This window comes from Aulonocara sp. 'chitande type north' Nkhata Bay, linkage group LG20, assembly GCF_057382095.1.
Source record: "Aulonocara sp. 'chitande type north' Nkhata Bay isolate Kocher_YH1m ecotype deep benthic linkage group LG20, A_spYH_male_GT1.1, whole genome shotgun sequence".
Lineage (NCBI taxonomy): Eukaryota > Metazoa > Chordata > Actinopteri > Cichliformes > Cichlidae > Aulonocara > Aulonocara sp. 'chitande type north' Nkhata Bay.
Window position 1 is genome coordinate 32,129,226 of NC_141363.1, and position 20,498 is coordinate 32,149,723.

At 39.9% G+C, this 20,498-nt stretch overlaps 4 protein-coding genes across 9 annotated transcripts in view; 2 read left to right on the forward strand and 2 right to left on the reverse strand.

Annotated features, from left to right (window-relative positions):
• ift122 (intraflagellar transport 122 homolog (Chlamydomonas)) overlaps positions 1-1,205 on the reverse strand; it is a 34,772-nt gene extending 33,567 nt beyond the window's left edge. Inside the window, exon 1 of the mRNA XM_086276971.1 lies at positions 961-1,205. Coding sequence (XP_086133097.1) covers positions 961-1,004 — 44 coding nt within the window. The 5' untranslated portion in view covers positions 1,005-1,205. The remainder of the gene's footprint in view (positions 1-960) is intronic.
• Positions 909-4,151, forward strand: mbd4 (methyl-CpG binding domain protein 4). Its single transcript, XM_086276972.1, has 8 exons — positions 909-1,229; positions 1,471-1,665; positions 1,779-2,503; positions 2,956-3,021; positions 3,133-3,267; positions 3,346-3,495; positions 3,674-3,777; positions 3,884-4,151. The coding sequence occupies exons 2-8, from the start codon at positions 1,535-1,537 to the stop codon at positions 3,956-3,958; spliced, it is 1,386 nt and encodes a 461-aa protein (XP_086133098.1). The 5' UTR covers positions 909-1,229; positions 1,471-1,534; the 3' UTR covers positions 3,959-4,151.
• Positions 4,152-4,289: 138 nt separating this feature from the next.
• On the forward strand, positions 4,290-7,652 carry LOC147305999 (uncharacterized). The gene is made up of 6 exons (XM_086276981.1): positions 4,290-4,563; positions 4,673-4,806; positions 4,905-5,032; positions 5,138-5,197; positions 5,292-5,481; positions 5,658-7,652. Exons 1-6 carry the CDS (start codon positions 4,554-4,556, stop codon positions 5,766-5,768), a joined length of 633 nt encoding a protein of 210 aa, XP_086133107.1. The 5' UTR covers positions 4,290-4,553; the 3' UTR covers positions 5,769-7,652.
• creld1b (CRELD disulfide isomerase 1b) lies at positions 7,184-17,246 on the reverse strand. Of its 6 annotated transcripts, none has more exons than XM_086276978.1 (11): positions 15,520-17,246; positions 14,725-14,845; positions 14,543-14,625; positions 12,850-12,960; positions 12,506-12,597; positions 12,173-12,352; positions 11,977-12,072; positions 11,803-11,886; positions 10,090-10,185; positions 9,853-9,993; positions 7,184-9,762 (listed from the first exon to the last, which is right to left on the reverse strand). In XM_086276978.1, the coding sequence occupies exons 2-11, from the start codon at positions 14,839-14,841 to the stop codon at positions 9,542-9,544; spliced, it is 1,221 nt and encodes a 406-aa protein (XP_086133104.1). In that variant the 5' UTR covers positions 14,842-14,845; positions 15,520-17,246; the 3' UTR covers positions 7,184-9,541. The 6 variants fall into 6 exon arrangements, with proteins under 6 accessions (XP_086133104.1, XP_086133101.1, XP_086133100.1 ...); XM_086276975.1 differs by having other exon boundaries at positions 14,725-15,213; positions 16,937-17,245; XM_086276974.1 differs by having other exon boundaries at positions 14,725-15,213; positions 15,520-17,245.
• Positions 17,247-20,498: the final 3,252 nt, after the last annotated feature.

Sequence of the window (20,498 nt, forward strand, 5' to 3'; positions counted from 1 at the left end):
GTGGGTCCACTGGGGGTAGGGACACCAATAGGTGTCAAACTTTAGATGGACTGGACTACGTCTTTGTCTAATGTCAAAGTGAAAAATGTGATTGATCTGTGGCTCAAAATTAATTGAATCATACCACCAAAAAAACTTAACTCCCATTTATGCATATAAGAAGTTGGAAATATCTCATTTAAAACTACAGCATGTTTTTATTAGAAAACAAATAAAGCTGTTAAAATGTTTCAAGTGACTTCTCAGCATCATTAACATATCCCACACTGTCTCACTCAAACACAGTTATCATACTAAGTATATAAAGTCCTGTTTTTGCCTTTTTGGGGAGTCATATTTTTCCTATCCAGATACAACCATCTATCCAAGATGACTCCTGCAACATATCAAGTATTGTAATTTGATTTGATCATAATATAAACTTTTTAGTGGGCATTAGAGTATTGTGAGTTACTCTGTGATTTCCATTCTCCCTCTGAAACAGCACAAAAGCATCTCTCCAAACACCTACTCGGATTTGTTTTTTCGGGAAGTCTGATCTTTTAAATGCTGGACTAAACAGAACTACCTTAATTCCTGACAAGAATGTAATGGGAAATAATAGAAAATAAGTTAATACCTTATTTAAAAAGATTGTTTAATAAAAATATGTTATTAGGAGCACGCAATTCTGCACAGCACCCAAAAAACCCCGTAATGAGAACTAGAAATCATACGTCTATGATTATATCGGTTACCAAAGAACCATCATAAGCTACTGTACTTATTGAAAATACATAATGCACGACATCTAATATGAGAGCGATTTGAAAAATGGTGATAATTGAATAGCCGCGATGCTAAAGCTAGTTAGCAGGCTAACACTAGTTTACATAGCAACCACCGTTGCTAACCACCTAGCGTTACATCTGAGCATCGGGACGAGGCTGACAGCGCAAACCTAATCACCCAGATTCCTACCATTGCTCACGGATCGTTTCCTTCCATGCTAGGACGGCTCTCATTTCCGCTCTTTAACTGAAAAAAGCACCAAAGGCTCTTTTTTCAACAGGTTGCTGCAGTTCGCTTGGTTATTTTTTCACTCTGTACCGTTTCTTGTAGCGAGTAGCTCGCAATGCGCAGACTCGCACTTGCTCGCTACTTCCTGCTTCTGTGTTGACATCAGAAAGTACTCGGGAAAGCAACGTCGAGACAAGAAGATGCACATCTAAAGCCTGATCAGTATTCATGTATGCTACACACGCCTTTGTTAACGTTTTAGCTCTTTGCTGTTGATCTGCTGCCCAGTAATGTCCAGCAATCCTTTTTTAATGTGGCTTTATGTGAGCAAACTGTAGAATGAGCAAACGCCTTGTATGTGTTGTTTTTGTAATTGTCCAAGTAAACATGCACGAACAAAACAAGAACTACAGGTTCATAGTTTAACAATAAAGCCAACGTTTTTTTTATTCGTTGTCTTCACTTCAACAGGACTCCAAAGAAACTAAAAATGCATCCTACTAGATGAGATACTGAACTGGAGAGCAGTGTGGACATGAATCATCAAAGTCTCAAAGAAGGGGATATTTTGTGCACTTCTTCCGCATTGCCCCCTGGCTGGATCAGAGAAGTGAGGCAGCGGAAAGCAGGCAAAACAGCAGGCAAACTAGATGTCTACTTTACAAGGTGACTCAGTTTTGTTTTTGTGTTTTTTACAATCTTGTCTCTGTTGATGTTACCTGTAAGTTCACCACAGAAGCCCTTAGATCACCATTTAATTGATTTTCCTGTTGTTTAAGTCCCGAAGGGCAAAGGTTCCGGTCCAGAGCATCCCTACGCACTTTCCTCCTGGAAAGTGGAAGTGGTAACTTAGACATAAGCCTCTTTGATTTCACCACATCACAAGCACCCCCTTCCAAAGTAAAGCAGAGGAGAGGAAAGAAAAAGCCTTCAGAGGGACAGCAGGAGGAAACAGAAAATGGAACAGCAATTCTAGAGGCACCTCCAAATAAATCCAAACAAGCCTCTTCCTCCCTCAGAAGTGATACTAAAAGTGGAAAAGTGAAGACAGCAAACGACACAAATCATATTGATGCTGACACTGAACTACAGAAGGCTGCATGTGTATTAGAAGTGAATGTGAATGGAGACAAAACTACTGAAAGTTTAAATGGTTGCTTACAAGCTTTGACCTCAGAAAAAGTGGACAATGTACATCTGCAAAAGAGCCCCCAAAGAGGAGGCCAACTGAGAGAGAAGTTACTCAGACTGGCTCCTTTAAGTAATCAACTAAACAAATCTATTCTTCAAGAGGACAAGAAAGCAGATTTGCAGCCTTCGGCCCCGATTTTGAATGTTGAACCTGCCGCTGAGAGCGAGAACAAAGGTGATGAAAGCAAAGGTGACAACACTCCTAATTCTGACCTGGAGGCTGGTGGTGACAGTCGTCAAGATGCTGAAGAACATGCGTTGTTACCTGATACCACTGATGGGAGCTGTACACCAGTTCGAGAATCCCAGAATAGTAAGTATGAGCCACACTGACTGACAATTTGTTAAAGTTTTTCATGTTTTTTTGAGCTTATCCAGTGCATTAGTGGTTATTTATGTCTCCCATTATCCTCTATATTTGCAGCTAGAAATTCATAAAAATCAAAGAAACCAAATGCCTTAATTGACACAAAACGTTACAAATAGAAAAAAAAATGCATACATTTAGATCTGATAAAGAGGGGGCGAAGAATAATGGTCCATTGTTAGAGAGTGCATCACATCATTAGTCTAAGGGAGGACAGAATTGATTGAGTAATCTTACTGCATTAATGAAGCCATCATAGGACTCCACCACTTTGTGCTCAGCGAATGTATGATTTTCTTTATTGTGTCATTTTATGAGGTACTTAACTTTGGACCCGACTAAAAGATGTAAAGCAGCTTCACTCTTCTAATATCTATAAATGTTTCCTGTCTGCTTAGAGTCCAAAAGCTTGGAAGGCAAGCGGAAAACAAGTCCTTATTTCAGTGGGAAATCCAGCAGAGATGGTAATGTTTAATGCAGGAAACTGTGGATGCTTTTACATCGGACATGTAGATCAACATTCACGAAATAAATAAAGTGTGTAATTTAAAGAAACGTGCACTGTCCTCATTCAGGACTTAGCCCACCGAGGAGGAAGGCCTTCAAGAAGTGGACACCTCCCCGGTCTCCCTTCAACCTCGTACAGGAAACTCTTTTCCATGATCCCTGGAAGCTGCTGGTAGCCACAGTTTTTCTGAACAAAACCAGTGGTAGGATTCAACACACACATATAATTATTCAGGATGTTGCATTAAACTTTGCTGAAGCCTGGCATTTATTTAATACAGGTAAAATGGCCATTCCAGTCCTGTGGCAGTTCTTTGAGCGTTATCCATCTGCAGAGGTGACCCGGCAGGCCGACTGGAAGCCCATGTCTGAACTTATGAAGCCACTTGGCCTGTATGAGCTTAGAGCCAAAACACTCATCCGCTTCTCAGGTGGATATTCTTGACTGCTAGTGGATTACAGCAGCAACTACCTTTGTGCAGAAGCAATGTCCATTTATTTATATATATTAATGTAATTTTATTGTTCATTTTTGGTAGTCTTTGCATGGTTTTAGTAAGAATATATGAAACAGAAAAAAACCCTCACAACACCTTTTCTCTTGTGTAGATGAGTATCTAACTAAACAGTGGCGTTACCCTATTGAGTTGCACGGTATTGGAAAGTACGGCAACGATTCGTACAGGATCTTCTGTATCAATGAGTGGCGACAGGTGGGTATAATCCCAACTATTTTACTTCAGTTGCTTCCATTGCTCCCTCATTTATTTGCTCTAAATTCAAGTTTAATTTGTTGTTTTTTCGATTCTTGTGTCAAAGGTAAAACCTGATGATCATATGCTAAACAAGTACCATGCTTGGCTGTGGGAGAACCATGAGAAACTGGGAATCTGAAGGACCAGAAACAAGAAAATCACTTCTATCACACAAACTGCAGTTACCCAACAATATAACAATATTAGCATTATGGAGGACTTGAAATTTTAATCGTGAATTTCTTCAATATTATGCAGTATTACGCTGGCTAGCCTTTAAGAACTTTTACTATGTGTTGAATAAAATGTTTTAAGCTGGTTAAAAGTTGAAATGATTCATGAGTGGTTTATTCAGCCTTCTCGCCTCAGGCTTTCTACATAGATGAGATCCAGGGACACTCCCTAAATATAGCTATTGGCACAGTCTAATCTTTCTTTATGAGTGCATTGATGCGTACCACTTAATGCAGCAGCTTTCTTTTGATAGGGTGTAACTTGATTCCCAAGGCAACTGTTGCCACCGCAAAACACTAAACACATACATCGGTACGGCAATATAATCTCTAACTAGCACCACTATAGCAATCCGGTATATTTAAACTTGGATTCGTTTTTTTTGTGTGTTGTTGCATGTTGATTTAATGCTAAGGCAACTACGCCTTTAAGAAGAAAAGTAGAGCTTTGAAAGTTTCATTGGACTCCTCTGGTGTGCCAACAGAAGTGTGAAGTATAAGATGAAACTACGTAAGGAGAGATTTTGTTTTCCATTTGTTGTCCTTTTTTTAAGTATTACTGGTTTTATTTAAAAGTATCTTTTAATTCTTTAATTCTGTTCACTTCTTTATCCTCACAGCAGCCATCTCCATAGCTCCCACGCCAGTCTGTATTCCTCGCGCACCTCCTGTCCGGCAAGCTCGCTGCCTGGTGGATACAACCGTAAAATTTCCCGTAATTTCGGACTCCGCACAGTTTTGGAAAAGCAATCAGGTAAGCAGAGATTTCTTAATTGTGTGGTTTATCATAGAAATAGATTGTTTAAAACAACAACAAGAAAAACCAAACCGATCCATAAATATGCTTCTTAGAGTATTCCCAGATTGAACCCTTTACACCCACCATTTGTTCATAAACGGACTGTCAGTCTGGAGACACCAGATGTTCACCAGCACAACCACCAGAGGACACTGATCATGCAGAGAAAAGAGCATTACAGGTAGGTGCACTAAATCATTTCACTATCACTGAATCACTTGTGCCATTTCCCTCTTTCCTTTGAAGAGCTGACTTCAAAGACAATGACTGAAAGTTGCTGTGTCAGATATCATCAGGTATGGCGAAAACCCTTCTATGGAACCAGCAGTGAGAGAGAAGAGTACAGGTAAAATAGTGGAGGATACCATTGACCTTTTTATATTGAAAAACAACAACAATTGTTTCTGGCAAAGAAAAGCTGCTCTTTTTTATCTCCGTAGGAAGGAGTTGCGAGAACAGCTGAAGAGACAAATAGAGGAGAAATGTGCAGCAATAAAGCTGCAGCTGGCCAATAAAATAAAGGAAGCGGAGACTCTCCGAGAAGCAGACCGCCTCGATCTGGCCAGTGAACGAGAGCAAAGGATCCAACACAGCAAAGCAATGGCGGTGTACAGAGATGAGAACAAGAGGGTACAGCCCCACACATACATTATATATCCACTATTAATGCTTTTGTGGTTATGGCCCCATCCGGTAGTGCCCTGGAAATGTTTCATCATGCTCTCAGGTTACAAAAATACAGCGAGTGTCTGAGTGTGGGTGGGGGTTTTTTTTTCCTTCTTGTTTCTTTCTCTGCTCGTGAACAGCTAATGGAGCAGAGCTGGAGGGACAGAGCACTAACACGTTCCCAGGAGGCCCTGAATGAAAGAGAGCTGCTGCGCCTCAACCCCATCAACTGGAGTGGAACACTGAAATAGGTCAAACCTCCCCAGGAGGTCAAAACGTCAGACTTAGGCCTCACTGTAGCATGTGTGTCAGGTGGAAAAATGGGATCCCAAATGTACAGTGCAGAATCACTAAAGGAACTAATTTTAAAACATTTTGGATTACATACAGTCGTGTGAAAAAACGGGTACACAGTCTTTCAATTCACAGTTTTTGTATCAGGTCATTAAAAAAACAAAATCTGGTCCTTGGCAAATCTTAAAATTAGGTCAATACAACCTACATATCATACAATGTCATAATTTATTTAAACACAAATTCAGACAAAATACAGAAGCAGTGTTTTAAAAACTTAGTACACCCTTATTACTTCTATAGGAATTCAGAAAGTAAGCAACACTAGGTGAGCTGATCAGTTTCCTCTTACTTTATTGATAACCAGGAAGCTTATCAAAAACAATTTGAAGTCCACCAGTATATGGTGATAAAGAGTATTCAAAAGTTTAAAACACTCAATACCGTCACTAAGCTTTCCAGAAATGGATGTTCCAAGAAATTCACCCCAGGGTCCAACTGCATAACACTGAGGAGAACCTGTCAAAAACAAAAAGGCTCTGCCTGTCTCAGTTCTCATGTTAAATGTTAAAGTTCACAACAGTATAATTAAAAAAAAAAAAAAAAAAGACTGAACAGGTATGACTTGTTTGGAAGGGTGGCCACATGAAAACCAAACATCACTGGTACAAACACTTCATACCACCTGTCAAGCACCATGTTGTGCAGCCACAGGCAATTTGCAGTCATTGAATCAAGCGTGAACTCCTCTGTATGTCAAAGTACTCTAAAGTCAAATGTGAAGCCACCTGTTTGACAGCTAAAGTTAAGGTGAGCCATGTGAAAGGATAATGATCCCAAGCGCAGCAGCAAATAAACCAAATGGCTGAAAAAGAGAAGAATTAAGGTGTTGCAGTGGCCCACAGAAAGTCCAGACATTGAGAGCTGTGCATAAATAAATGCCTGCAAACCTCAATAATCTGCAGCGAAGACGTAATGAGTGGCACAAAATTCTTCTGACTGATAGAATCACACAGAAAAGCAGTTAGTTGAAGTTATTGCTGCTGAAGACGGTTTTACAAAGGATTCAATCAAAAAAAGACTTCAGCATTTTTACTTTGTTTTTTGTCTGAGGTTGTAGTTACATGATTTATGGAGCAGATTATTTTGTATCATTACATCCTGTAAGTAAAACCTTAGAATTGAAAGAGCGTGTACTTTCTTTTTAACATCACTACACAATAACAATGAGAACCTTTCTAATAAAAACACATTAACTAATGCCAAGAGTTTATCTCAATGATGAACTACTCCCGATTTCCCTGTCATTTATAATATGATGCAAACATGGAACTCTGACAAAGATCAAATAAATAAATAAACAAAAACAACAAACAGTGCCAGACTTTTTATTGTAATGCAAACATCGCTAATGAATTTTGACTCTGGACAACATTCCACACTCGGAAAATCATCAAGCATAACTTAAAATAAAAATAAATAGATAATTGGACGGATAAAAAGTGACGCTCTATTGAGTGGCAATCCAACATGATTCTAATGTATCTCCCAGAACTACAATTTAACTCTTAAAAATATATGCTGATAGCACACACACACAAGTATAAAGGAAATATTAATAAAATATGACAACATAAATATAACTTCAAAATAAAGGCAACACAAAACGCTTGTATGTAGAATAGAGCTGGGTCCTGTTCCAGGAGGTTTAGAAAACTGAGTTTAAAAATGAACTCCGAGTTGTTTATCTCTGAAATAGGCAACTTTGAAGTTTACCGCAAGTTCATTTAACTCTGATGACAATAACCCCAAGTTAAACGCACACATGAGTAGAAAAAGAAAGTAACCGTCAGTTACACTCTGATAATGCAATATTCCTATTCATGTGGATCTACACAGCATTTTTATCCGTTGTTTTCAAGTGTTACCTTTTGAGAAAGTGCCTAACTGGTTCTGCAGGGCATGCGCTGGCATGTACCCAGTGAAGGGCACGCCATCACTGGGTACATGATCAAATGATAGAAGGTACCACAAAGAAAATCAAGCAGCAGTATAATTTGTTGTTTCTTTGCTAGATTTATTTTTCAGTTTTGCACAGAGTAAAAATAAGGTGCAAAGTGAGACAGTATGTGTGTGTCATAACTGTCAGATATTACATTAAAAAAATAAATAAATAAAAATGGTATCCCAATCTATGGATATGTCCAAACTGAAACTGAGAAACTCTTCCCAGACAGCTAAAATAACAGTGAAATAAAACTGAAACAAATAAGCTTAACTTGTTCCTTGTTGTATTTACTTAGTTGCAACTATATTTAGCTTGTTTATGCTTAATGATGACTCTGTAAAAAGGCACAATTTACTGTCTCTTACACTAAATCAGAAAATGTTAGACTATTCAGCATTGCTGATGGATCCACTTCTGGTCACTACTGCTATCTGGGTACACGCAGCGAGACTGGTTTGGGCCATTTTCAGTGGAAAATATGTTCAGGTTCAGACACCAAACTTTAGAAACTGTCTTTCAAAACGATGACAAAATTTCATGACCGAACAACAATATGTGGAGCAAGTCGCTTTAAAATATGTTTAATTGCATTTTAGTGCCCTTTAAAGTCCTTGCAGCCTCATTTTCACTTGATTACAACATGACAAATGTGATCATTAACCAGCATCATGTGTCTAAAGCTTTATACAGATTAAAATGATTTAAACAATAAACACCCATTGTTTTAGGAACATTCAGTGGAGTTCAGACAGGTTGACAGCTACAGATTTTATTCTGACGTCTGCAGGATAATTTGCTTGGCTCTGACCTTTAACAGTGGCCTTTTGAATGAGGAAATGAAAAGTAGTTAACTCTATTTCTAGAACTGAAAAAACGTTTCTCGGGGTTAACAAACTCAGCACTGTTGGCTTAACCTGCTTCCTGTAACAGGATCCTGGTACTTAAATAAGTAATGTTGGTGACCCAGCAGCTATTAAAAAGTTATCTTCCATGCCAAGTAGGACAAATAAATACATAGGGTGCTGTATCTTTCATTTCCAATCCTATTTATCATGCATTATTATTACAAAGAATTATTCTGGGACAAAGAGGTAAAAAGTTATTCTGTGAACATAAATAAATGGCTGTTCTTAATGTAAATATCCCAGAGTTTTATGAGTGCTTCACTGGGGGAATTTGGGAAATTGTGATATCTCCATCCTACCCAATGTCCCACAGCGGTAAGTTCAAGTGCATTAGTAACCTGACACACTCACAACTCATGTGCCATTCAAACTATGGGAGGGAGGGAGAGCTGAAATGGGGAAAACGCAGATGGACTTCATGAATAGAGTAGATGAAAAAAAAAAAATCTTTTCAAGAGAGACAAAGACCAGACATCATATCCAAATGCATAAGATTTTCACAATCAGTAGTGGTCTTTATGTCACCCTTGTTCCCAACACAGCTGAGGTAGGGAAGTAAGTTCAGTTCCTTTCCATCAGTGCAGTGATGCTTCGTTACTCCTCTTAAAGCTTCATGGCTTCATGTTCTTTAAGTTCTCCCTTCTTCCCGTGTTATGCAACTCATACACATAAATTAACCCACGCCCTTTAAATTAATTCCCCAGTCACAAGTAAATCCCTGAAAATCTAGCATTGCAAAGCTAGTTTCTTGCCTCAAACTGATTCCTATTTACCCAAATTGACCCGTCTTTTTATTCAAGCTACGGTCCAATGCAGTCTAGCGTCCCTTCAGAAATCCGTCCAGCATGTAGTCTCCCTTCTCAGTCAGCCAGTATCCAGCCATAGCAGCCACACCTCCAATGAAAATAGCTGTGAAGACCATGTCACCCTTGGCAGCAAGGGTGGCTAGGGCACAGATTACCACTCCAAAGAACATCTGTTGCAGTACAAGGACCTCATCATCTGTCATATCGTCAAAGAGTCCCTTCTCTGGGCCAGCTGAAGAGGTAAAAGGAAAAGAAACCAAGAGGTCTGAAAAGCTGTACGCTGCATGTGTGTGTTTGCATATTCCTTATGGCTTTTTCTTACCAGGAGGTTTATTTTCAACACAGATGCTGTCTCTTCTGATAAAGCCATTAGCACAGTCACAGTGGAAGGAGCCCTCCTCATTTATACAGGCCTCATTGAGTCCCGGGCATGCTATGGCACGTTCACTACATTCATCTATATCTGTAAGAGGACACAAAGAAAACAAGTTTAAACACATCAGGAAAAGAGAAAAGGAAACTGATGTTGAGATTCAGTAGCCAGTTTGTGTATACATACCAAGACACTTCGCTCCCTTCAATCTGTAGCCACGCGCACATTTTTTACAGCGGGCAGGACCACTACCCATGCAGCCCACACATGCCTGGTCACATCCTACAAAACGCCAGAAATGCAGTGGTCAGCATTACATATTGCTATAATAAACATTTTTTCACCAGGAATTCCACTGCACATTTATTAAGTCATTTTACTGTAAAAGTAATGAGGCTTTGTTACCATACTTGATAAATATCTTCGCCCTTTTTTCAGTTTTTTCTTACTACTTAAAATAACTTGTAGTCAACAAGTGAGGTTAGATCAAATAAATTAAAATTACTATATTACAATTGTAACCTCTTTGGGAATCCCACAAATTCCTTTGTGGAAGAAAAACTCTGTCCTACACCACCTAAAGAGAAACAACAACTAACCAGTAATTGGACTAAACTGTTTTGCATTTCATATTCAAATTAAGATGCGTTTGCAAGGTGCAGTCACCAGCCACGATGTCAGGTACACCCGTTTAACTGCTTATTAACACAAATCTCTACCAATTACATGGCAGCGACTCATTTCAAGCATGCAAACAAGTTCAACCAAAGCATCAGAATGGATATGAAAGGTGATTTAAGTGACTTTGAATGTGGCATGGATATTGACGCCAGCCTGGCTATGAGTACTTTACTGATCTACTAGCATCTTCCTACACAACCATGTTTACAAAGAATGGTCCAAGAGAAGAGAAAATATGAGTGACAGTTCTCTGGATGAAAATGTCTTGCTGATGCCAAAAGTCAGAAGACAATGGCTGGAATACTTTGAGCTGAAAGGAAGCTAACAAGTCACTCAAATACCCACTAATTCCAACCATCTCTGAACTCACAACACATCAGACCTTGAACTAGATGGGCTACAGCAGCAAAAGACCACATCTGGTGCCACTGCTGTCAGCTGAGAATGAAAATCCAGACTGCAATTTACACAGCCTCTCCAAAGTTGATCAACATAAGATTAGAAAAAGGCTGCCTGGTCTGATGAGACTCAATTTTTGCTGTGACATTTGAATGCAAGGACTAGATTTGGCATAAACAGCACGAAAACATGGATCTATGCTGCCTTGTACCACTGGCTCAGGCCGCTGGTGGTGTAATGGCAAGGGGAATATTTTCATGGATCACTTTGGGCCTGTGCATCGAGCATCGTTTCAATAGGATAAAGCACGATGTTACAAACACATCAGTGAGTTAGCGGTACTCAAATAGCCTCCACAGGCATCAACCCAAAAGAACAACTTTGGAATGTGGTGGAATGTGAGATTCCCATCAGTCATTTTAATCTGACAAATCTACAGCAACTGCATGATGCTAGCGTGAGAATATGGACCAAAATATCTGATGAACATTTCAATGGAACTTGTTGACTTTTTGACATGAAAAATTAAGGCAGTTTTGAAGGCAAAAGGGGGTCCAACTCATTAAGAGCAAAGTATAACTATCAAGTGGCCAATGAGTGCATGTCTTTATGCAGTTTGATTTAAACATTCCTTGAACTGTGAGAAGTAGCATACAATAACACCACTCACATTTTGTGATGAGACTTACTGAAACTGTATTATCACATATGCTCCAGATGTAACTAAAAACCTGCCTCTTATTACAGCAGCACCACAAAATATGCACGATTTAATAAGTTCCAGGAAAATGAAAATAGTAACTAGAGAAAAGAGCATACCTCTGCATTCATATGATCCATCTGTGTTGTGACAGTAGGTGTTAGAAGGGCAACGAGCCAGCTCTGTACCGCATTCATCGATGTCTAGGAGACATACAAGCCATGTCAAACAACAGAAAGTTGGCACCGAATCACTGAATTGCTATTGAGTGACCTCTAAAGCCACAAACTCACCAACACATTTGTTGTCATGAAGGATCCAGCCGGGTTTGCAGTCCAGACATTTGTAGTCCTGCGGCCCTGAGCATTTCTTGCATGAGTGGTAGCAGGCTACAAAGGATGAAAGACACAGTCACAGGGTGAGGGTCAAGTTTAGATGACCCCAGGCAGGATTTAACAGCGTGGAAACCATTATCTGAATCTGTGGCACCTGCACAGGCTGCTATGCTGTTATTGGAGCTTTTCTCTCTGTAGTAACCATCAGCACAGCTTTGGCAAAGATGGCCTGAGTACCCGGGATCACAGACACACTCTCCATCTCCCAGGCGAGTACCCTCCCCTTCACAGCGGCCCAGACCTCCACATGTGCCACCAGGTCCAGATGGACACTCTGTATGGGATAAGCAGGATATCAGTGCTACACTTTAAACCTACAATTAACATGATTCTGATTATCATCACTGAGTTCCATGCGTTTTTAATATTTTTTGGACCGACTAGGTTGTCAGTGTTGACATAAGGCAGCTTGTGTTTAAAGCCACACCTTTGCAGTCAGGTCCAAAGTGTCCAGGTGGACAGCAGAGTCTCAGCTCCTCTATACACAGCCACTCAAACAGGTCTGGTGCTTCCTGCTGTCTGTAGGATGTACAGATCACATCAGTTAGGAAGTTAAGACAGGGGCATGATATAAAAAAATAAAATAAATAAATTTAAAAAAAATCAGCATAACCTAATTACACAGGAGAAACTGACGGTGCCACCTACACACTCTACAGACAACTTATTCTTTTAAATTACATTTCAAAATGTGCGTCAGAAGACCTTTTCCTGCTGATCTAATTCATCTCAATTTAACACAGGTTCATGCATGAAAGCAGCTTTTTTTACCTGTGGAACCACCATGTCTCCACTTGGTCCTCTATCTGCTCCAGCAGTCGATTACATTCAAAATCTGTTTTCTCACAAGCAGATTCTACTATCTCTAGTAGGCGAGTTTCACTGGAACACAAGTTTGGACAGAGACAGCAACATAGTCATGAAGTAAGAACACCCTACCCCTTAAATATGATTTAACCCCACCTTTTCCAGTAGAAAACTTTTGGCAAATATATATATTACACAATAGGGCTGGGCCATATTATACCGTTCACGGTAATACCGGTATAATGTTAGGCAACGATAGGAAAATGAAATATCGCGATAGAATGGGAGTAAAACGCGCATGCGCAGTGCCTTTGTTTTCATACGCACATGGCCGATTGTTGAGTGAAACAGATGAACCAGAATTGGTTTGTAAAAATGGTGCAACTTCCGTGATGTGGAACTGGTTTGGTGTTTGTCCGTCAGATACACGACAAAGCACATTTTTTTGCAGAACATGCAAGCGGCCGTCGTTATAGTCGTATTTGTCGGACTAAGATGCTCTTAAATCTGGGAGTAATCTGGGTCCTAAACTCCGTATACTTCAGGTCAAACAACACTGCAGCATCACAGAGTTAAACTGTCTAAATTCTTTGATCTTTAATAAAACGATCAGCATTGCTGCTTTACCAGGTGTAACTATGAAGTTTAACTTCCAGGCATCCATGAAAACTAAAGTTATTACATTTAACGGAGTTAGAAGTTAGCAGGAAGCTAGCGGAAGTTAGCTCGCTAGTTTCGCTAGTTACCTAAGCATGATATTGCATGTTCTGACTGAGAGATTTCTGAAAAAAATCAAACGTACAGTTCTGCTATCACTTCCAACATAAATGAAGACAGGAAACTAAACAGCAGTGACGTTTGTAGGGTTACTGAAGTTGGGCTAGCTGGTATATAATGATGTGCTACGTGATCGCTAGCGACACAGCTATGTTAGCATAACATAAACAGTGAAGCTGGAGGACGAACACTAACACTTTTCCACTTATAAAAGTTAACGTGAAGGTTCTTCATGGTTAGAGACAAATGCAATCGCATGGCAGGATGTTGTAAACGGACCAAACTTCAGTCAGGAGAACAACTGAGATAATCCAATCCCTTTGTTTCGCTTAATGTGCCTTATAATCCCGTGCACCTTATGGTCCGAAAAATGCGTACTGCACACTGCAGTTTAATGTTGCAAAGCACCTCTTTTTAACTTCAGTGGATATTATACATGGTTATGCTCAGGATATGTCAGCCCATTTCTACTGGAAATGCCTTTTGGTTAAACTTTCAGCAAGGAATTTGCATTTGCACTGTTACATTTTTATAAAGCTTTAATGTACATAAAAACCAGCTTCTTGTTTAAGTGAAAATAAATGGAAGGTTGTCTTTTTGCGCTAGTAATGTTGTGGAGTTGTATTTTGTCTCGCATCAATTATATCGTCGGTTATATCGTTATCGCAAATTTTCAAATATATATCGTGATAAATATTTTTGGCCATATCGCCCTGCTCTATTACACAAACTATCATACAAATATGCAGAGGACAGGATGTCTAGTAATATAAGTTATTATGTGAATTTAATTTAGCAAAAAGACGGAACTAGTCGTATTAGACATTGTGAATATATGAGCAGGTATTTGCTAAGTACTCCAACAAAAATTTAGTCTTACCTGGTTGCATATTTAGCCAGCTTCTCCTCCTCCCAGGCAGTGTTTCCTCCCCCAAAGTTCTTATTGGCTGTTCTCTCCAAGCCCTAGAAAGAGTAAAAGTTAGGGTCCTAAAAACATTCTTTTTAAGGTTTGCTCAAAGAAGACAAGCAAGCATTGACAGTTTCTTTGGATACAAGGACTACCTTAATGAAACTCTCAGTGAGTTTTTTGCAGGTTTGGCACGGTGCTGTCTGGACTCTCACCACAGAGAGCTCTGAGAGAAGCACCAGAGCAGGCAGGAACGGCCAGGCCCACCACATGATCCTATAGACAGCATGCATACAAACAAACGCACAAACAATTAATGTTTAAAAAAAAACAATTTTATTTTTTTTTTACAAGTTTTGTTTAAACATCATAGCAAGTGTCATCAAATGCACCTACACTTCCAGAAAAAACTGTGTTTCTAGAGATCTGATCACAACTATGTGGTGGACAATACAAAAGAAACTGTAATACGAACCCATAGCTGTGCAAAACGCACTAAAATTCTTCTTCTTGCTTCCTTTATGAATCAGCATGTCTTCTTCTTTCTTCACTATATCCATGAACCTCCTCTGAGCTCTTCCTCTTTTCATTCTGCCTGGCAACTCCATATTCACCATCCTTTGCCTAATATATCCACTATCCACCTGCATATGACCAAATCATCAGTTTGCCTCTCTAACTTTGTCTTCAAACAGCTCAACCTGAGCTGACCCTCTGATTTAATGTCACTCTTGATGAATATCTTAACATCTTCAACCTCCAGCTCTGGCTTCTGTTTTATTTATTTTTTATTAGGGCTACCATCTGCAAACCTTATGTCACAGGAAGTCTCATTGCCATCTTGTAAACCTTCTCTTTCACTTTTATGGTTATCCTTATTTCACAAGTTACCCCTGACTCCACCCTGCCTGCACTGTCCTCTTCGTCGCTCTTGCATACTGTGTACTTACTTTGGATGGTTGAGCAGTATTGACGAGTTGACAGGTATTTGTCTTTCATTCCTCTTCTCTCCAGATCATACCTTCACCTCTTCCAATTCTCTTCCACCTGCTTGCAACTACTGCTACAAATCACACTGCCGTATGCAAAATTAGTCCACGAAGACTCCTGTCTGACCTAAGCTGTCACTCTGTTTATCAGCACTACAAACAAGAAGGTTTTTTACAGCTGATCTCTGATATAATCACACTGCCACCTTGAACCCATCTTTCACTCCAGCTATGCACCTCATCGCTACCTGACTGCTTTACATGTTTTCCCCATGCTCCCCACACAGTACGTTTGTGATGGTTGACTTTTGAAGATTGTAGTGAGTGATTCAATGCCATATTATTATGATATTACTTAAATAGCACTAGCACGGCTACATTGCAGTCATATTGTGCAAACCTCCAAGCACCTTCACCACACTAGTGTAGCTAAAATAAAATATTGTAAGACTCTTTTTCTGATCTACAAATAGCTGCATAAGTGCTGACTAAAACCAGAAGGAAAGAACTAGCATGCTTATACTAAAGCCAAGGGTGCCTGGAAGCTTAGTTTTGATTTACATTTTTATTTGTTAACATGACAGTAACAGGTTATGCACTGGAAAATGTCTCAGAAATTATATTGGTTTATGAAACAGGAAAGCCTCTCAGGTTGTTTGCTTCTCATTATTGCGCCACAAAGCAGAAATAAAACAAGTTGATGCTGCTTTCATCAGGTATGATTCAAGAAGCTGGAGTAGCCTTTCCACAAGATGTTAAAGAAGTTGGAAATACTCCTGTCCTTTATTTTATAATTCATTTATGTTATCATTTATGACTCATTTTCTAATATGCATAAATATTAACTGTACATTTGAGATTTTACCGAGTGTAATAAGTATGTGCGTGTGCGTGGTGGGATTAATCCTCTCCATTTTTTTAATTGACTTTAAACTGTCCAAAGTACCCATCTTTATTTTTTTTTTCGAATTATCTCAGCCTTCACTTCCTAGGTTTTTGATATAAAAATCGGGTTTCATTAAACGCAGTCCAAATTAGATCTGTGAACAGTATGAATTTTTGTTAGACTTGTTAAAAGCTAGTCTTTAAAACAAGCAGCTTTAGCCTGCCTTAGCTTCATCGTTAGCCTGGTTAGCTCAGCATCAGCACCACCAATTAGCCGACTAGCAGCTGGCTAAGGTCAGTAGTTAGCTGCTAACTTAAGCTAACGCTGTGTCTATCATAGTCTGCTTATCTGTCCGGTGTGTCTTTGAAGATTGTTGATATCGGTTACCATATCCTCCTTAGGCTATTTAGCGTTAAATATGGACTAACTAAGCCGCATTAAGGCAGCCAATTTGAAATTAGCTTCAGGCTTTATTGATGATCCAGGTCTTACCTTGCTGAAAAGCCACCACCTCCGTTGCTGCTGTCGCTGTGCCACTGATGATGATGATGATTGTCGGATTCCCCGGTGATTCAGGTTCATAAAAATGCAGGCAGAGCTTCACATTTTGGACATCCACTTCACGTTGAACGCTTCAGTCGTGTCATTTTAGCAGTTGTTTGCTAGCTAATGCTGTTAGTGCTCACAACGCAACAGAGGAGCTTTAGTACCGTAGTGCTGGGCTGCAGTGAGATGAATGAATGAGTGAACAGCTTCCAGTCGCTTCTCTGTTTTCCATAAGGAGGAACCACCCAAACCTTCTGGGATTTAAACAATCAACCAATCATTCAGCATCCAGCTTTACATAAGTCAGTGCTGCATCGTCCAAGTATGAAACAGTATGTAAACATTTAAGACTAACTCTTTAAATGTTTCATTCTGATCATATTCTGTGCCGTCATGCTATGGTTCAGGTCCATTTTGACCCGACCATGAATTCCCTCATAATAAATTTCTAAAACTCATTTTCAAGTACAGATCGAATTATAGTGTTTAAATAGTAATCGGTTCAATTCAATTTATATTGCGCCAAATCACAACAGCAGTCACACTGAGGCGCTTCTTATTGGGCTTTATAATCAGTGTTGGGACTAACGCGTTATTAAGTAACGCGTTACAGTAACTACGTTATTATTGTGGTAACGAGCACGGTAACTAGTTATTATGCCAAAATCAGGAACGCGTTACTCGTTACTGGGATTTAGATAGGCTCGTTATTCGTTACTTCGTGTGGTGGCATCGCGGAGTTTCCACAGATTCAGTAACATTAGCAAGTGGTGGAGGCAGCAGGTGGATGAAGGAAAAGGGACGCAGAAGGAAAAGAGACCCGAGGCGGCCGCCGGTCCAAGTGTGAACTGAACTTCAGGTAAGAAGTTATGACCTGCAGTCTCTCTGGGTCAGATATGAACCAAGTTTAGGTGGAGTTTATTTTCGTTATTCTGACTTTTTCCGTACTGCGTGCTAGCTAGCATGACGGAGTTTGTATACAGCTGGGTGGGTGCTATGAAGTTAATGATGTTGAACCTTATTTTGTTCATAAGTTATTAGAGTTGCCAACCGTCCCGTCTGGTATTCAGAGAAAATATTACGCGTTTCTTATTGAGGTGAAAAGGAACAGTTTGTCCCGTAATTCAGCTACAATGAAAAAGGCACAAAGCTGGAGTTATTCTGTGTCTTTGCTGCACAGCTGCCTCTTCTTCTTTCATTCTCCCCCCTCCCTCTCCCGTTTCTACTTCAATCATGAAACTGATCAATGATCAGCTGATCGGCTTTTCTCTCTTGTTTGTTTATCGCCCACTTTGCGCCGAAAGAGGAAACCAGCGGATGTCGCGCTAAACAACAGCAGCACGTTTAAGCTTGATCAGCTGTTGTTAGAATTTATTTAATATTAATTTCTAGTATCAGCTGATGTTTGCTGGAGCCACAGCTGCAAAAAAGCTGCTGGTCATGATATGGTTTGGTTATCTGGTGAGAGGGAAACATGAAGATGAAACCAGGAGATGTCCTTACTGGATCATCAGAGCTGAACAGGTGATGGAGAAACAGGTTTACCTTTTAGGTGACATGAATGAGTTGAAGGGAAGTTATGAACTGTTTCTGAGAGACAATTAAATGGTAAATGGTCTGTATTTATATAGCGCTTTTACTAGTCCCTAAGGACCCCGAAGCGCTTTACATATCCAGTCATCCACCCATTCACACACTGGTGATGGCAAGCTACATTGTAGCCACAGCCACCCTGGGGCGCACTGACAGAGGCGAGGCTGCCGGACACTGGCGCCACCGGGCCCTCTGACCACCACCAGTAGGCAACGGGTGAAGTGTCTTGCCCAAGGACACAACGACCGAGACTGTCCGAGCCGGGGCTCGAACCGGCAACCTTCCGATTACAAGGCGAACTCCTAACTCTTGAGCCACGATCGCCCAGGATCCTTTTTTAGGTAGCTGACAGCTGGTAACTGTGCAGGTGCGGATCTAGCAAAGTGTGGCCAAGGGGGCATGTAGGGCATTAACAGGGAATGGGGGGCACAAAGAAATACTTTTCTTTCTTATTCTCATTTAAAATGTCTAGCTTTTAAAAAATAATTATCTGAATCTTACAACAAACGATTGATAGATTGATGCATATATACCATCAGAACAGTGAACATCACTGTCACAACAGTGTTTGTTTTCATTCAAAGGCTTTATGATTTTTCCTATAATGGTGGGCCAGTCTCTAGTCAAAATGCCCGGGCCAATTTTCTTTCCCAGTCCAGCCCTGTATGCAGCTCATCTGCAGTCTGGTGTTACCTACATCTTCCTATTCAGAAGGCAGAATTTCTGAGTTCTGAGTACAATCGAAAGCACCACGACTGCAGTTTTTGTGTTGGATGTAAAAGGCGCACATGACTCTGTGACGTAGGCTAGAATCATGGCAGCAGTCAATGACGGTCCAGGCGTGGGATTTCTCTCGTGGAAATATGCACGTTATCATATCCTTTCTATTGGTAGGTGGCACAGTGCACTTGTGGCAAGTAAGCAAGCTAGAAGACTGGCAAAGTTATGGAAGAAACACATTAACAAGAGAATTCTGAGTAAAACCAAAGTTACTTTCCCTAGTAACTAGTTACTTTGAAAGTAACGAGTAACTTGAAGTAGCTGAGTTACTTTTGAGAGAAGTAACTAGTAATGTAACTAAGTTACTATTTTAAAGTAACTTACCCAACACTGTTTATAATACAGAGAAACCCCCCCAAAATTTAACAACCCTCTTAACATGAAGTAACTAACTATGTGCATATTAGTATTGTACAGCACTTTATATAGCACTTTAAAAACACACCTGGTAGACCAAAGTGCTATATAAATAAATTAATGATAAATGTTGATGATGATAATCTCAAGCAGAGCCAGGCTCAGGGGAGGGCAGCCAGAAGTGGTTGTGGGTGAACGGGAGCAGGACAGGATAAAAGACAAACCATGGAAGAGAGCCAGAGATAATGCATTCATGCAGAGTGGTGTATAAACACATGAGTGAGTAAAAGAGGTAAGTGAAAAAGAAACACTCAGCACATCATGACCCGGAGCCTAGGCCTATTGCAGGTAAGATTCAGTGTCACTTGATCCAGCCTTAACTATATGCTTTATCAAAATGGAAAGTTTTGAGCCTAATCTTAAAGGTGGAGAGGGTGTCATAAAGATCCTCATAACTAGCATTTATAATTATCAATAAATATTAAATAAATGCAGATCGGCTCTACCTTGTTTCTTTTGAGCTTGGTTTCAATCTCTGTTAGTTTAATCATATCTTTTAAAAAGATATATTATATTTTGCTATTGTTAAATTATTTTCTTACAGTGTGATTATTTGTGCTTGCAGATGCAAAGTGCACAGGCACAAATACCCAGTTAGGCACATAATGCATTCACATTTATCTACTCCTTGAGTGGTCTTACTGACACTTAAAACACTTTATCTACCTCTCATGCAATTAACCTACAATGTATGCCTCTGGACTGTGGAAGAAAGCCC

What these genes read in the sequence shown, in the direction of transcription:
- mbd4 (XM_086276972.1), top strand. Translation starts at nt 1,535, where the DNA reads ATGAATCATCAAAGTCTCAAAGAAGGGGATATTTTGTGCACTTCTTCC. An exon ending in AGTTCGAGAATCCCAGAATA is followed by an intron (nt 2,504 to 2,955) that starts GTAAGTATGAGC and finishes CTGTCTGCTTAG; the next exon opens with AGTCCAAAAGCTTGGAAGGC. An exon ending in TTTTCTGAACAAAACCAGTG is followed by an intron (nt 3,268 to 3,345) that starts GTAGGATTCAAC and finishes TATTTAATACAG; the next exon opens with GTAAAATGGCCATTCCAGTC.
- LOC147305999 (XM_086276981.1), top strand. An exon ending in CAGAGAAAAGAGCATTACAG is followed by an intron (nt 5,033 to 5,137) that starts GTAGGTGCACTA and finishes TTGCTGTGTCAG; the next exon opens with ATATCATCAGGTATGGCGAA. An exon ending in AGTGAGAGAGAAGAGTACAG is followed by an intron (nt 5,198 to 5,291) that starts GTAAAATAGTGG and finishes TTATCTCCGTAG; the next exon opens with GAAGGAGTTGCGAGAACAGC.
- creld1b (XM_086276975.1), bottom strand. Translation starts at nt 14,862, where the DNA reads ATGCATGCTGTCTATAGGATCATGTGGTGGGCCTGGCCGTTCCTGCCT. An exon ending in TCACTGAGAGTTTCATTAAG is followed by an intron (nt 14,626 to 14,724) that starts GTAGTCCTTGTA and finishes TACTCTTTCTAG; the next exon opens with GGCTTGGAGAGAACAGCCAA. An exon ending in GAGACATGGTGGTTCCACAG is followed by an intron (nt 12,598 to 12,849) that starts GTAAAAAAAGCT and finishes TACATCCTACAG; the next exon opens with ACAGCAGGAAGCACCAGACC.